Source organism: Lissotriton helveticus, chromosome 11, assembly GCF_964261635.1.
Source record: "Lissotriton helveticus chromosome 11, aLisHel1.1, whole genome shotgun sequence".
In the NCBI taxonomy this organism is placed as follows: Eukaryota; Metazoa; Chordata; class Amphibia; order Caudata; family Salamandridae; genus Lissotriton; species Lissotriton helveticus.
The window spans coordinates 821440722-821457338 of record NC_136072.1 but is presented as its reverse complement, the minus strand read 5'-3'; the positions used below and the strand labels follow the sequence as shown (position 1 = coordinate 821457338).

The following is a 16617-nucleotide window of genomic DNA, read 5'->3' as shown; positions in this document are numbered from 1 at the left end:
GAAGAGTGTGCAAGAAGCTACAGATTTTCTTGACCATTCTTTTCCATTCGCAATACAACTATGCCTAATCCTTTGCCACTAGTGTGTGGTAATGACAGTTCTAATACTAGGTTCAAAGCCTTGAAGGCGAATAGCAGCACAAGTCCTTTTTTTTTTATATTCACGCACACAATTCTTCTACAACTGTCCGATTACATAAGTCTTAGTAACAACATTTTGCACAAATTTGGCTAAAACTAACAGACCCAGAAAGGACCCACCACTGTCCTTTGAGTTTTAGGAATGAGCCTCATTAGTGATTTCGATTAAATATTTTGTTTGGTAAAATTCCCTTCTTGCTTTTCATATTCTAAATAGGGTAAAGAATTCACAGCACATTTACATTTCATAAACTCAGCAGTAAGACCCTTCTTGCTCAGCAATTTTAGCCCTTCCCTTAATCTTCAGTCATGCTTTTCTCCATTTCTTCTCATAACAAGGATGTCATCCTGAAAGGAAATTATACCTCTATGGACTTTGAAAAGATGATACATTAATCTCGGTTACACACTGGCTACCAAAGCTAGCCCAAATGCAATGTGTACATATTGAAAGCAGCCATATGGAGTTATAAATGCTGTTAAGTGTTTGCTTTCAGGATGAAGTGGAATACGGATGTCGCTTGAAGCCAAGTTGACCACTGACTCCTTTATTAATTGCTAGTCTTCCATTAATTATGAGAACAGAAATAAATTATGAGCGTGCAGTTTAACTCACAGAAGTTGATGGACAACCTGACTTTCCCACTGGCCTGTCATGCTACGACCAAAGGGGTAAACTACTTGCTTACTTCTAAGTGCTCTTTTATTCCCTTCTTTACCAATTTTCCACCAACTTCCCCCAAAAACACTTTTGCTAATTATTTGCATTCTTCTTATGGAAGAAAAAAAACGTATTCAATAGCAATACTTGATCCGGACTATTAGAATCTAAAGAGAGCACTAGATTTCCCTTGGTCTGTCCAACAAAGAATGGCAGTCCCTTCTCTGAAACATCTAACTAACCCTCTGATTCCAACACTTTAAATTCCATGATACCCAATTATGGGTATGGTTTTACCTGTAAAGCTATCAGGGTGTATGCCCAAAAGCATTAAAACCTTTGCTATAACATCTTCCAATTGATCAGTCCATACCAAATTGCTGATTATTCAATAGGGAGATCCAGAATCAGCAACAATATCCATGAACACACCCGCTTTGCTTAATTGAACAAACAGTTTTGTTTCTGTATTTAGTGTTTAGACCAAGGACATTTCACTAAATGCTCATTACTCACTGTAAAATCATTATTTTCAATTTCTGAAGAGGAATTAGAATAATTAATCACAATTCATATTAGTGTTGCTTCGCTTCATACCAAAGAATCTGTCAAGATGATCCATGATACCACAGTAGGAGTAGAATTGTTTCAGTACGGGTAGCATCTGTCATGGGAAAAATGGTTGGTATGCATTTCTGTGGCTTTTCCTGCAAACAAGCCAATCAAACAAGCATTGGCATAGCCAATAAGTCTCGCCTTTGGGACATTATAAGTGTGTAGGTAGATCTATTGGCTTTGCCAATGTTTGTAATTTATGTTATAGAGAAGTTAAGTATTAAAATGGTTAATAAGCCGTTACTGAATCCGGCACTATTTTATTTTGAGGGGGAAAGTACCAGCACTTCTCAAGAGTGAATCGATATTTTTAATTGGAGAGTACCGGCACTTCTCAGAAAGAAGCAGGTATCCTGTTACAGAGTACCTGCACTACTATTTTTCCACTTCAAGCACTGGTGATACCAAGTCATTAATTTGCGGGGGGGATGAACGAAGTCTCACTTCACGAATACTTTAAAAAATGATAGCACGTCACGAGACAACACATCAGACACTGATCTCCCGATCCAAGGAGTAACATCACAAACGAGTGAGGGTCGGGGGTGAAGTAGCCTTGCATCACCTCAAGCTCCCGAGGAACACAAGTAGGCGGGGACCCTGGCTGTGGAGGGTGGAACCAGAAAGGGAGAGAGAGCGAGAGCCAAGGCTCTGCGCCAGCGTCTCGAACAAGGTGCCAGAATGGGGCAGAGTGACAGAGTGCCAGCTCCATTTTATGAACTCCGAGGCTTGATATTAAACAGCCGAGGGCCCGTAAAACTGAGAAACTGCCTCTGTAACCTTGTTGTTTTTCAGTCAGAGCAATGCGTGCGCACGGGGCCCTCCTCTCCACAGGATGCTGGAGGCCAAATTGTGGGGGGAGGGAGTAGGGATGAAGGGGTGTGTGGTGATGGGTGTAGTATAGTGAAAAGGCCTGCTCGGGGTATGTCTCACTCGTTTTAGGATTTTAGAAGTTATTTTTTATTCATGAATCTCACACCACAGTAACAAGCCGCAAAGTCTCACTTGTTTTCACGTTTTCAATTTCCATTTCTCACTCCGGAACTTGTCAGCAAAAGCGGAAAGCAGGGTGGGGAGAGAACAGGAAATGAGAAAGGAGTGGGAACCATGTAGAAGGGAAAGTAGGCGAGAAAAGGAGAAAGTACATGGATGGGACCCGGAAGTGAGGAAGTGTCGAGAAGGAGTGTGATTGGGAGGAAGGTGAGGTGAAATAGAAGTATAGAGGACGGCAGGAAAACGTGGAGCAAGAACGAGCAAAGGAGACGAGGCAAGATAGGAAGAGTTCGAGAGAGAGGGGAATGAGACAGCACATGAAAAAGAGGAGTGAGCGAGACCAACATACACCGGTAAAATGGAGATTGAGGGAGAAACATCTGAGTGAAAGAGATAGGGAGTGAGTGATATAAAATGATACTGAAAGAGAATGAAAGGAACCGAGGAAAGATACTTTGGGAAAGAGAGGGATAGAAAGAGGGGAGCAAGACAAAACAGAAAGACGTGTTGAGAGAAGGGGGAGAGGGATGGGAACAGACAGGAGCCGATATAGAGAATGCACAATATGGAAGGTAATACAGTGAGAAGGAAGGAGGCCGATAGAGAGGAACAGAGAGAAAACGACAGAGGGGATTAGACAGATGGACAGGAAGGCAGACAGACTAGAGAGTGAAAGGACCATGAGAGAGTGGATCAGGGAGAGTGGAGGAGAGAGAACCATTGCTACAGACACTACAGCGACGTATTGCAGCCAATGAGGAGCAAGCCTACAGAAAACAAGCCCGGTAGCGGTGCCTGCGTGCATAGTCTTCACTTTTCAAGCACTGCACTCGTGCTTGTGTCGCGCTGCTGCTCTCTCCTGCAAGGTGGATGCCGCCACAAGCACGAGGGTGTGCTTGAAAATGAGCAGAGCGACGGCTAAAGGCCCTCCTATGCAGTGCATGCACGCTGCGTAGGCGAGACCTAAAAAGGAGAGAGTTAGGGTATATTCCCAAGCGGGATATCTCGGATCCCTACTGGCAAAACAATCAAAACAAAAAGATATAGCCTACCTAGTTGGGAGAGGGATCTGTTTTTTTTTTAAACACCCCTGTCAGCCACACCTTTCTATGTGGTATGCTTCTTCATGGAGTCCTAGCATGGTAAACTAGAGTGTATACTGGACAGGCTCAACCCTTTTCTTGGGGGGGCACTTTGGTCATAATGAAGGAACAGGTTACTGGGACCTAGAAAAAATTAGAAAGTTAAAATGCCTCAGAGTGTCCCCTTTAGAAGGCAGTTTGATTTACAGACAGCCAGGGACAGGCTAAAAGAACAGAATATTAGATGTACAAGGAGAATCAGTACCTCCTACATCCATGGGTCAATATGCTGGTAGTTAATACCCAAGAGAAAAATAGGTTTACAGATGGGTTGGATAATTGACGACTGTAAGACAAATGGACCGGCCTGCCACGAACCTCTCATGGGGCTAAATAGAAGTCCTTATAGAACACTCTAAAAATGGTAAGTAACACACTTTTTTTGCCTAAACCTTAAAATGTTAAATTAGCCCAACGCTTAGACAGTTCTGCATTCTATGATGAATAGTGAAGCCACCATTAGCCCATTGTCTTTCCTGCTCACCTGGATCATGCTTGGATTAGAATTTGATCTCAGATAAAGTCTTCATGCAAGTGTCCAAACGTACATGAAATAGCAAATTTCTTTAAAATCAGACACATACTTAAAGACTGATTTAAATTTACTTTGGTGTTTTTGCAAGAAATTGAATAGATCAACAGAAATGAATAAAGATTGTGTGAAGCGATTAGCCAATTCATCAATGCCATTTGAATACACATCCCTTTCAGTAGCAGCCCTTGTTTTTTCTCCATTTGTCTGTAGATTCTGAAGCCTTATGATCCAAGCTTATGGAGTATCCTTTTCTCCTTATAGGGAATAATTCTTCACTGGCATCCATTCCAATAGTAGAAATATCATTAAAAAAAAATACTCCTGCCATTCAGGTCATTTCATAATAGGTTTGCCTGTGACTAGTACAAACGCTTGAGGTGGTGCGAGTGAGAATCTTTGTGCACATATTACTGAGGGACAGGGCCCTTGTTATAATAACTTTTTGAAAGCAATCTGTAGAATGCAAAATATGGTCATTAGTAAGAGAAAAAAACTATAATTGTTTTGGCAAGCATCTCAAAGAGTTTAGTATACATCCAAAAGATTGAGACCCATCCATGTCGACAGAACATGGTGAAGTATGCAGTTATATTGAAATGTGGCTTTGTTTCTCATGAGTCGATGGTAGTATAGACTATTGAATTAATACAATGAGCAATGTAAAAAATTCACAACCAATATGGATGCCACACTGGGGTCACGTAGCACGAACTGCATCGAGCATTACGTATTAGGTGACGAGTAGTGCCGATCCGTGCACCAGGAACGGGATCTGCATCGTACGATTAAAAAATAGGTTGAAGAGAAGAGCACAGATGACGTAATAATGAGTTTCACGGTCAAGTGTGAGGGAGTTTTCAAGTACACTGTAGTACTCGCCCAGTGCAATGTGCCCCCAAAGGTCTCTACAGATGGATCAAGGTACACGAATATCAATTTAAATACACACGCCCCAATACCAAACGTCGCTTCACTTGGCGAAACTCACTACCAATGATCTACCACTTGTAAACGAACTTGGCTGCAGTCTTGTTTTGACACATAGGTATAAGCCGTGGTCAACTCAAAATTGTAAAGATGCCAGGCTCCGATAAGCATAAGTCTTTATTAAAATGCAGTGTAACAAACCCAGCTGCGCAGATATGCTCTGTCTCACTGTCTCTTTTTTACATGCATTTCCCCTGGATCTACATGTCGATTAAAAGGCTTGTCTGCAGTGGTGGTCCCATACAGGTAAGCAGGTCTTCCACTGAAGAACAAATACAAATAGATTCACATCATCTTGGGAGGTGTACCTAGAGAATGACTCCAAATATGTTTGGAGCAGCATTACGGTGGTGGAGAAGAAGGAAGCAGGGAGACAAGAAGGAAGCAGGGAGAGAGGGAGACAAGAAGCAAGCAGGGAGAGAGGAAGGAAGCAGGGAGAGAGGAAGGGAGAGAGGGAGAGAGGAAGGGAGAGAGGAAGGGAGAGAGGAAGGGAGAGAGGAAGGGAGAGAGGAAGGGAGAGAGGAAGGGAGAGAGGAAGGGAGAGAGGAAGGGAGAGAGGAAGGGAGAGAGGAAGGGAGAGAGGGAGAGAGGAAGGGAGAGAGGGAGAGAGGAAGGGAGAGAGGGAGAGAGGAAGGGAGAGAGAGAGGCAGAGAGAGAGAGAGGCAGAGAGAGAGAGAGGCAGAGAGAGAGAGAGAGGCAGAGAGAGAGAGAGAGAGGCAGAGAGAGAGAGAGAGAGGCAGAGAGAGAGAGAGAGAGGCAGAGAGAGAGAGAGAGAGGCAGAGAGAGAGAGAGAGAGGCAGAGAGAGAGAGAGAGAGGCAGAGAGAGAGAGAGAGAGGCAGAGAGAGAGAGAGAGAGGCAGAGAGAGAGAGAGGCAGAGAGAGAGAGAGAGGCAGAGAGAGAGAGAGAGGCAGAGAGAGAGAGAGAGGCAGAGAGAGAGAGAGAGAGGCAGAGAGAGAGAGAGAGAGGCAGAGAGAGAGAGAGAGAGAGGCAGAGAGAGAGAGAGAGAGAGAGAGAGCAGAGAGAGAGAGAGGCAGAGAGAGAGGCAGAGAGAGAGAGAGAGAGGCAGAGAGAGAGAGAGAGAGGCAGAGAGAGAGAGAGAGAGGCAGAGAGAGAGAGAGAGAGGCAGAGAGAGAGAGAGAGAGAGGCAGAGAGAGAGAGAGAGAGGCAGAGAGAGAGAGAGAGAGAGAGAGAGAGAGGCAGAGAGAGGCAGAGAGAGGCAGAGAGAGGCAGAGAGAGGCAGAGAGAGGCAGAGAGAGGCAGAGAGAGGCAGAGAGAGGCAGAGAGAGGCAGAGAGAGGCAGAGAGAGGCAGAGAGAGGCAGAGAGAGGCAGAGAGAGGCAGAGAGAGGCAGAGAGAGGCAGAGAGAGGCAGAGAGAGGCAGAGAGAGGCAGAGAGAGAGAGAGAGGCAGAGAGAGAGAGAGAGGCAGAGAGAGAGAGAGAGGCAGAGAGAGAGAGAGAGGCAGAGAGAGAGAGAGAGGCAGAGAGAGAGAGAGAGGCAGAGAGAGAGAGAGAGGCAGAGAGAGAGAGAGAGGCAGAGAGAGAGAGAGAGGCAGAGAGAGAGAGAGAGGCAGAGAGAGAGAGAGAGGCAGAGAGAGAGAGAGAGGCAGAGAGAGAGAGAGGCAGAGAGAGAGAGAGGCAGAGAGAGAGAGAGAGGCAGAGAGAGAGAGAGAGGCAGAGAGAGAGAGAGAGAGGCAGAGAGAGAGAGAGAGAGAGAGAGGCAGAGAGAGAGAGAGAGGCAGAGAGAGAGAGAGAGGCAGAGAGAGAGAGAGAGGCAGAGAGAGAGAGAGAGGCAGAGAGAGAGAGAGAGGCAGAGAGAGAGAGAGAGGCAGGCAGAGAGAGAGAGAGGCAGGCAGAGAGGCAGGCAGAGAGGCAGGCAGAGAGGCAGGCAGAGAGGCAGGCAGAGAGGCAGGCAGAGAGGCAGAGAGAGGCGCACAGACACGCAGGGAGACACGCAGGGAGACACGCAGGGAGACACGCAGGGAGACACGCAGGGAGACACGCAGGGAGACACGCAGGGAGACACGCAGGGAGACACGCAGGGAGACACGCAGGGAGACACGCAGGGAGACACGCAGGGAGACACGCAGGGAGACACGCAGGGAGACACGCAGGGAGACACGCAGGGAGACACGCAGGGAGACACGCAGGGAGACACGCAGGGAGACACGCAGGGAGACACGCAAAGACAGAGAGGAATAGGAGAAGGAGGAGGAGGAGGGAAGAGAAAGGAGGGAAAGGAGATTCACTGATCCTCTATGAAAATGAACAGGGATTTATATAGCGTACTATACCCTAAGATGTTAGCTATCAGCAGGCACCGTGACAGTAAGAATTTGCCCTGAAGAGGTCTAAATGATAGGGGGAGGAGAAAAGCCATATTTGCAGAAATGTTTTTAACACAGCAAGTGAATTAGCTTCAACAATATGGGCAGGTAAAGTTTTCCACGAATTGGCAGCAGCCACTGAGATGTAACATCCTATTTGGCCCTCCAGAATCTGGGAAACGTCACCTTCTTGCAGAAGGTAGGTCCGAGAAGCCCACTAGGGGGTACCAGTGAAAGAGTGAGTTAAGTTGGGCAGAGTCTTTCTGATGCAAGGCCAGGAAGACCAAACTAATATCCTTAAACAAGATCCTCTTTTTGACCATAAGACATTGAAGGGAACAAATCCCATCTCTGACCGAGAAGAGCCTCTGGATGTTGAGAATAAGTCAGGCAGCCGCGTTCTGGGCGACTTTAAGCTTGTTAAGGCAGGAAGCATTGATGTTGAGATACAGTAATCCAAACGCGAGGGGAGTAGTGTGATGATGACTGAATGACGCAGTCCCATGGGAATATAAGGAAAGGTCCTTCTCAGAGTGCTGATTTATGAAGAAACAGGTGCTAATAGTTTGACTGACCAGAGTTTCGAAAATCAAGATATTGTCGAATAAGACACCCAGGTTTTTGGCTGATTTGACTGGAGTGGGAAGAGGTCCACAATCCTCCAGCCACCAAATGTTGGACCAAAATAGACTCCTGAGTGCCAAACACTAGTACCTCAGTTTTGTCAGCATTTAATTTTAGGGCATTGTTTTTCATCCAGCTACTAATGCTAGACATACAATGATCGAACTTCTCAGCCACAGAAGTCAAGTAGCTGGAACAAGACACGACAATCTGGGTATCATCTAAGTAAGACAGTACATGAAACACTAAAGAATTCAGCCTGGAATGCAAAAAAACACCAATTCAGCCAGCGGAGCAACGCACACATTAAACATCGTCAGACTCAAGGATGAGCCTTAGGGCTGTATCAATGGTCTTTAATTTCTCCTCACCTCAAAGATAAGATGTGTGAATGTAATTACAGTTGCATGATGTCTGCCCTTAACCTCACCAACCGAGCCTTGGTCATTTAGTTTCTACTTGCTCCAAGGAGAAGAAGCCCCCAAACCACATGCCATAGCTAGAGATCTGCGCCAACGAAGAGAAATGTTGATGATAATTGGTGTACACAAAAGTAGGAAAATAGCATGGGTAATGGAGGAAAGTGATCGAATGTTAGTGTGCGCTCTGACACATAGGAAGAATCGGACGGTAAATAAAGTAGTAGAACATTGCACAGTACAGACAACTGCACAAGGGGAGAATGAAGCAGACCTGGGGAGATGGCGGTAACAAGCAGCAACGCCATCACAATCTTATATACCGCCAGCAAGATGACTCGCTAAGCTTATGTTCTCTGATTACTGTTGGCCACGAGTTGGAATTACAACATGTTTAACTCAGTCTCCTGTATTTCATGATGGGTAAATATAGCCCCACTAGCAGTACTACTTGTTAGTTCAGAAACAACTGCGTTTTTATTATGCACACGTACTCATAAAACACATCAGAAAACCTTTTCACCAGCCTGGGCTTCTCTTTGTTGTCTCTCAGTTCAAGGGACTCTCCTGCATCTGCTCTATGGCGACTAAGAGCACATGGGGACTAGTACACAGGGGATATAAAGAACATTGCATTGCATAAAGAGACAGACAGGTGCACACAGAAGTTTAATTGCACACAAGGGAGAATATGCACACATTGAAAAGCAACAAATTAAACTGTGCATCCAAGCATCCAAACTCCATCCAGCCAAACACTGTCTCTGGTTGACTAGTTAGGAATAAACGTCAGGACACTGTACCATGCAGCAAAGCTGCAAATTTCCAGGACACAGAAATAAGACTGAGATGGGTGAAAGCGCACACTTCAAACCCAAATTGTGTATCTCTGTGTACTAACGTACGTCAATGGACACATGGAAAGATGGGATGCCTAAAGGGTGTATGCAGGGAGCAGACTGGTGATATAAAATTTATTTAAAGGATGTGGCATGAAACTCCTGCGCCTCAAAATGGTGCAATTTCCTGCAACGTCATTGTCATACTGGCAATGTAATGCAATTTCCACAAGGGGTTTACGGCAAGTTGATATATATATATTTTTTACAGGTTTTTTTTTAACATAGCGCTCGTTCCTAGTTCGGCAGGCTCTAGAGCGGAGTGAGCAGTGCAGCTGCACTGGAAGCTGACTTCAGGGGCACTGTGCTTAGAAGTAACATGTTTAAAAAGCCCCTGCTGCGGAGTTTCTTCTGTGTACAGCAGTTTTCAGGCAACAGTAAAAGTGTAAAGATAACTCTGGTGATGAATGTTCTAGCCACAGAAAGATGGAGTTTTGCCTAGTGGCAGTTTCCACTCATGATAAAGTAGCACAGAGGGTTAATATATCTCAAGAACATCACCAAACTGTATTTTATGTGGATCACTCAGTTAGTCACTGCTTTTGTCACAGAGATCCTTTTGTTACTTGCAGTTCACGAGTTACAACTCTAATAAAGCACAGTGAGCTATGAATTATCTTCAAGGAGTTTGCAACAGCAAGACCACAGAAGTCCCACCACCCAAAGACCTCTGCAACAAACTCTGCACTTATTTCCACCAAAAGATCAAGCAGATTTATGACAGCTTCGACACCCAAGACCCACCGACCACCACATGCGATGACGAACCCCCCCCCCCCAAGAGATCCTGCTCAACTGGACCCCGCTCACCACAGATGACACTCAAAACCATGAAGAGCATTCACTATGGAGCACCCTCGTACCCCTGTCACACCACATCTTCCACAGGGCCACCACCTTCATCGCCCCCTAATTACACCGCACCAGCAACTGCTCCATCGAGATTGCACCTTCCTTGACTGGAAACATGTCATGGAGATCAACCCCCTCCTGAAGTACCCATCCGCCGACCTGACAGACCTCAAGAATTTCAGACCCATCTCCCTGCTTCCCTTCCCAGCCAATGTAATTGAGAAGGCTATCAACGCCGAACACTCTGAGTTCATCAAAGCCAACCACATCCTGGACTGCTCTTAATCCGGCTTCTGAAGCAACCACAGCACTGAGACGCCCTCCTCGCCGCCACCAATGACATCCGCTCCCTCCTTGAATGGGGAGAAACAGCAGCCTTCATCCTCCTGGACCTCTCAGCCGCCTTCAACACCGTCTCCCACCGCACCCTAAGCCCAAGACTTCAAGACGCTGGTATTTGTGACAAAGTCCTGGACTGGATCCGTTCCTTCCTCACCGGTAGAACAGAGCGAGTCAGACTACCACGGATCCTCTTAAATCGCTGCGGGGTCCCCCAGGGCTCCTTCCTGAGCACCACCCTCTTCAACATCTACATGGCCCTTCTTGCAGCCATAGCCAAGCACCACAGACTCAACATAGTCTCCTACGCCAACACCACCCAGCTGATCCACTCCCTCAACAACAAACCCACTCCCTCAACAACAAACCCACAATCGCCAGAAACAACTTCCACAACGGGATGAAGGTCGCCGCTCCTGGATGAGAGACAACTGCCTCAAGCTCAACTTGGACAAGGCCAAAGTCCTCATCCTGGGACCCAACACCACCACTTGGTTGCCCGCTGTATTAGGAACACCCAAGGACCATGCACAAAACCTTGTCAACATACTGAACTCCTCTCTCATGATGAACCACCAGATCAACACCGTCTCCCAGTCATGCTTCCACACTTCGCCTGCTTCGAAAGACCTTCTGATGAATCTACACTGAGGCAAGAAAGAGTCACCCGCACACTCATAAGCAGCAGGTTCTACTAGGGCAGCACACTCTACGCAGGCGTCACCCAGAAACTCCTCAGGAAACTACAGAACTTTCAGAACGCCGCAGCAAGACTAGTCCTCAACATCACCTGCCACAGCCATATCTCCGAACACCTGTGAGAACTCCACTTGTTCCAGTCACCAGAAGAGTCATCATGTTCAAGCTCCTCACAAGGCCACAAAGACCTCCACAGCGCCAGATCAGCTTACCTGAACCACTGCCTCTCATTCCATGTACCCACCAGACACCTACGCTCCACCGAACTGGTCCTTGCCACCATCCCTCAGATCCGCAAGACCAGGACCAGAGGAAGATCCTTCTCCTACCTCACCTCAATAACCTGGAACACCCTGTCTCTCCACCTCAGGCTATACCAGTCGCTGACCCAATCAGGAAGGGTGTCAAGACCAGGCTCTTCGACCTATCCTCAGTGCCTAGAAGGAAAATATTGCCCCCACCCCCTTGCGACACTCACAGGTGAGAAGTCGCGCTTAACAAATACTGATCGATTGATTAAAGAGCTGAATGCGAACTGCATAGTACAGGTTAGAACTTCAGGTTCCCCCCAGTCTTTCAATAGTCTAATGTCGCTAAAACAGAAGTTAATTTGAGTAGAAATATATTCTTACCTTTTAGCATCTGTGGTACATGACTCCTACACCTTGTAACCCTCGTTGTTCTATGAAATCTTTCCTATAGACTTATTTACACACGTATGATGTATTGGTTCTATGTCAGAGATCTAAAGTGCTCCGACATACTACGCTGGTCGGAGTAGCGCTATAAAACAAATGAAACGAGAGTGAGAGGAGCTGTGGAGATGAGGGAATTAGTGGGGTAGGTGGTTTGAAGAAGAGTGGCAATAAAGAAGCTTCAATAGCGTAAAAGTCGGACCCGTTCCTAGTAATTACGAAACCTGAATAATGAATGAAACCTCTTTTTGGTCGCAAAATGTTCCTAAATTATGTTGTAATCTGTGACGGAGGGAAGGTACATAATTTACAAAGATAGATCATGTTCTGTACAAATCCATAAGGTTAAAAAGACGGACCCCATTTCCAGTGTCTGGCTAGGAACCAAAATCAACACTAAAGAACACGATCACTCTAGCCCTACCCCGCAGGAGGTTGCTGCTAAAATAAGGCCATGGTTCTCGGGAGCCCTTCCTTCTCTGAAAGCAACCACCTAGCCTGCTGTCTGACGTTTAAATACCAGGGCGGCAGAATGGTCAGTCCGGATCGGCCCACTTAGTCAAAACAATCTAAATTACAAAACCGGCTGTCCGAAAAAGCCGCCGCGCCTCGTCAGGGACGATGTTACATAATAACTTATCCTTGAGCGTACACAGGACTTAAAGGTACGGCAGCTGACAGCACGCCTGCCCTTGTCACGTGACTCCACTTTACCCCCAGAGTTCGCCTGCATCTTAGTCTTAAACTCGAGTCCACATGCGCCATTTCTTACCCCCGTACGGCTTGCTCAGAGAATGCTCCCGCTTCAGATATTCGTCAGTCTGGTCAGCCAGTAAGACCTCCGCGAGAAGTATTAACACATACATTAAAACCCTAAAGCTGTTCCGCCACCGGGAGCCGCCAACAGACGCCATTTTCTTCCGCTCTCACCTGCTAGCAAACCCCGCCCATAGAGCTCGCATTGGACGAATATGAGCTTTTCCCCGCCTTCCAGTCGTTAGTTCCTCACTATTCCTACTTGTATACAAACAGTTGCCTGGCATTACGCTGGTCACTTCTATTGGTCTCTGAACATATCGATCAACATGCCTGCCTTTCCCAAGACCAAAGGCCGGCAATGCTTGACCCCTTGGGGTTTGTCTAAGATTTCAGTGTCATCAAAGGTCATACCACGCTGTAGAATTCTATGGGGCAGAGTCGGATTAGCCAATAGGACAATCGGACAGTGACCAATGGGCTTTTCTGATTCAGCAGTGTGTGGGTCGGATTTTTAGCAATTGTGGGCCGGTTTCATGGCTAAGTGGGCTGTTATTTTTTTACTGTTAATTTCCCTTCTAGAACCACATTAGACTCGCTTAGACAGTGCTTGCGCCCTTTCTTAGAGAAATGCTATATCTAAGAGCTGGGCTTAAAAAACGCCCATTTTTTTCATTGGTTCATCTTGCTGTCCTTTCTAAAGGCCTGCTTTTAATTTGTCAATATGTTTAGTAGTCCCTCCTTTTCTACATTTGTAACCTCTCATGAGGACTGACCCTGTTACTGTGCTGTTACTCTTCATATTAATTTATGGGACTTGGAGAGTACTCTTTTCTTATTGTCGTCCTGCCTCTGCTTGTGTGTGTGTTATCTTTACTTCAAGCATGCTGAAAGGTTCCTGGCTGAATCATTAACTGGTGCTTCTGCTTCACGGCTGGTGCGCGTTCTGCACAAGCTTTGCTGATGTTATTTTTTGTTTATTTACACGTTTACACGCTTCACCAGTTACTTTTATTTTTAAAACATTTAGGGGATGCTCAGAGCACACGCTTCACGGGGTGTTATTTTTATTTAATTAAACTATCACACGCTTCGCACCATTATGCTTGTATTTTTTTTCACATACTCAGCGCAGCAACGGATTTATTTGACATTCGAGGGTGGGTGATTTGAATGTGGCTCTAGCGAGCCGTCAGTGCAATTGAATAGTGTTTGGTGCACAAATATGACTTCAGCCACACAGACTGTAATACGTAATTGTGGGGGTTGAACGGTGTGCTGTAGAAAGGAAAACCCCTCAAATACTTTAAACTAGTACACGGCGGGGTGCTAAAATCCTGCATGTGTAGTTGCACTGATTGGATTTCTATCAGCAAGCTTTGATGGAGAAAGGTTTACTTACATGATGAACATTTCTTTTGCCAACGTTTTTTATTATTAGTTCTTGTTCCCAGGTGAAACACTTAATTTACTGATGGTGTAAAAAGCGTTAGTTCACATGCCTGCCCCTCTGCTGGGCAGTGGTAATGGTAACTTGCGCCACCATTACCGTTTATGGCGTAATTGCCCATTTTGGTGTGAGATATAAAAAATATGACTTCAAAGAGAAGAATGTCAGTCACATTGTTATGGTCTGAGAGTCTGGCAGCAAAATGGAAATAAGAATAGGATTTTCTAGCAGCGCCAGTGTTTGTATTCGGAGTTTAAAAAAACACTCTAAAGTTGTGATACAATAATAATTGCAGGCAATAATTATTCGCTAATGATTGCGGGTACCACAGCAGGTTCGTATCGCAGCTCTTTCAAAAGATGTGTCGTAGGAGAAGTTCGGTGGGGGGGGGCGGAGGGGGGCCTATGACCTATATAATTATTCATGCTCCTTAGGTGATTCATATGTAGTGTTTCCCCTTGAGCACGCACCAAGGAAAATGAACACTAAACTTTTCTAAAATGGAGAAGAATCGTCCATTTTCTGGTTTCTCTCATGTACACCTCACTCGTGTAGTGCCAACCCCATGAAGGGACTGTAAAAACTTGTCACATGTTTACGTTAGAATCTTTTGAAGCTAGTGGAAGCTGATTGCTGTCAACAAATGTATCTTTCTACATCAGCATGTGCTTTTCATTTAAAGTGTGGCTCGCTCAGAAGTTTATATTTAAAGAGAACAAAACTAGAGACGTTTCCAGTGAAATTTTGGATGCAAAATTCTTATGCAAACTTAAGACTGATCCACGGTAATGTAATGCTAGATGGCTCGCATTGGATTCATGTGTTTCAAATACTTTAAATGCCGTTCAGTCATACGTCCAGCACTTTGTTTTTGACCGACAACCCTATGTCTCTTCTATCTATATCCTGGCAGTCAAGTTCAAGGCTGCCTGCATTTCTAGGGTGTATACTGGTAAAATGAGGTGAGCCATGTGAGGCTCCTGGTTATCTTCAGTAATCAGCGCCTTGCTTACAATTTAAGAAATAATGAAATAGCCAAGGATAATGCACATTTTTCAATGTGGACATTCCAGGGAATGTAGACAGTTTTCAGCAGATTTCCTCCCAAGGGACATTTCTTCTGTAGAAGTCATAACACTACATGTACCAGTTGGCGAAATTGCATTTGTTTGGTTTAGCCGTGTGCTTGTGGGTTCTAAAAAATAAAAATAAGCATTAGCATAGCCAATAGATCTCGCCTTTGGGACCTTATACGTGTTTAGCCATGCAACAGTTGATGTTGTTGAACCAAGGATATTGTGCTGCATAACGAAATACCTGTAAGGCCCCAAAAGCGAGACCTCTTGGCTATGCCAATGCTTGTTAATTAAATGGCAGTTTAGATTATCTTGAGGAGCACATTGTTAAAAACATGATTGTCTGGTTTTAAGAACCATTTTAGAGGATGACAATTCATGCACTTTTTACGGCCGCTAGAAAAAACATATTTTCTTGCAGTAAGACCAGAGGCATAGATTTCTAGTGAGTGAGCTGTGCTGGAGAGCGCTACCGCGAACGTGATCGCCTCTAGGATCCCCTCAGAGTACCTGATGTAGAGGGACATAACCACTGTGCCCAGGATCACACAATGCAACTAAGTAATCCGTGATTAGACCTCAGACCTTCTAGTTCAACTGCAGTTTAACCCCTTTTCATGCTTCCTGAGAATTAGCAGGAGCCAAATAAACGGGAAACGTTTAGAGAATTCTCAGAGAGCGCGGAAATAATGTTAGTGTCAAAAGCGATTGAGCAGCGTTGTTAGGGATTTTCATATTACAAAACAATTACACACCCCCTTGTTTGTTTTACATGTCCTGGTCTTTACCTTTTCAACAAGTACTACGAATACTACGTTGAAAAAAAAGTAAAATAAAATATCTAGGTAAATATCTCTAGATATCAGGTTTTTTTTTATCCTGACACATGGAGAGCGTTAGATTTCTGGACACAGGTAACCTGTTTAAAGTATGCAACCAGTAAAAATATGTAAACAAGCAACAAACTGGAGGGAGAGTGAAAGCAGTAATGTCGAGATCAGAGACAAATGGAGCCATAAATAACAGTGTCCCGCGAGTGGTGTGCGCTCTGTAAGGAAGAACAAGCGCTGCCGCCTGCTTGCTCCCAGAGACTGAGGTGCAGATACTTATATGAACTAGGCTACATATAGAGAACATGAAGCCCTCATACGTTCTTAATTATTCTAAACTTCAACCGCTGTAAATCAAACCCTCCTCATTCGCATATCCTACCTATCTTATCGCATTAACTTCCTCTTAGTGTCACCTTCTGTCCTCTCTTAATTGGACCACGCGATAAACCACCTGACTTCCCTATCTGATCCCTTTTAAATTAGAAACATACAACTCCCATAGAGTTGTATGTTTCTAATTTAAAAGGATTCAGATAGGGAAGTGAGGTGGTTTATCGCGTGGTCCAATTAAGAGAGGA

General features: G+C 45.2%; 1 protein-coding gene across 2 annotated transcripts in view; it reads right to left on the bottom strand.

Annotated features, from left to right (window-relative positions):
• LMAN2L (lectin, mannose binding 2 like) overlaps window positions 1-12883 on the bottom strand; it is a 171806-nt gene extending 158923 nt beyond the window's left edge. The window contains exon 1 of one of the 2 annotated variants that reach the window (XM_078666971.1): window positions 12697-12883. In XM_078666971.1, the coding sequence (XP_078523097.1) occupies window positions 12697-12838 (142 nt within the window). In that variant the 5' untranslated portion in view covers window positions 12839-12883. Of the gene's footprint in view, window positions 1-11861; window positions 11977-12696 lie in introns of those variants that run through there. The other variant, XM_078666972.1, reaches the window with a different exon arrangement.
• Between the last annotated feature and the right edge of the window lie 3734 nt (window positions 12884-16617).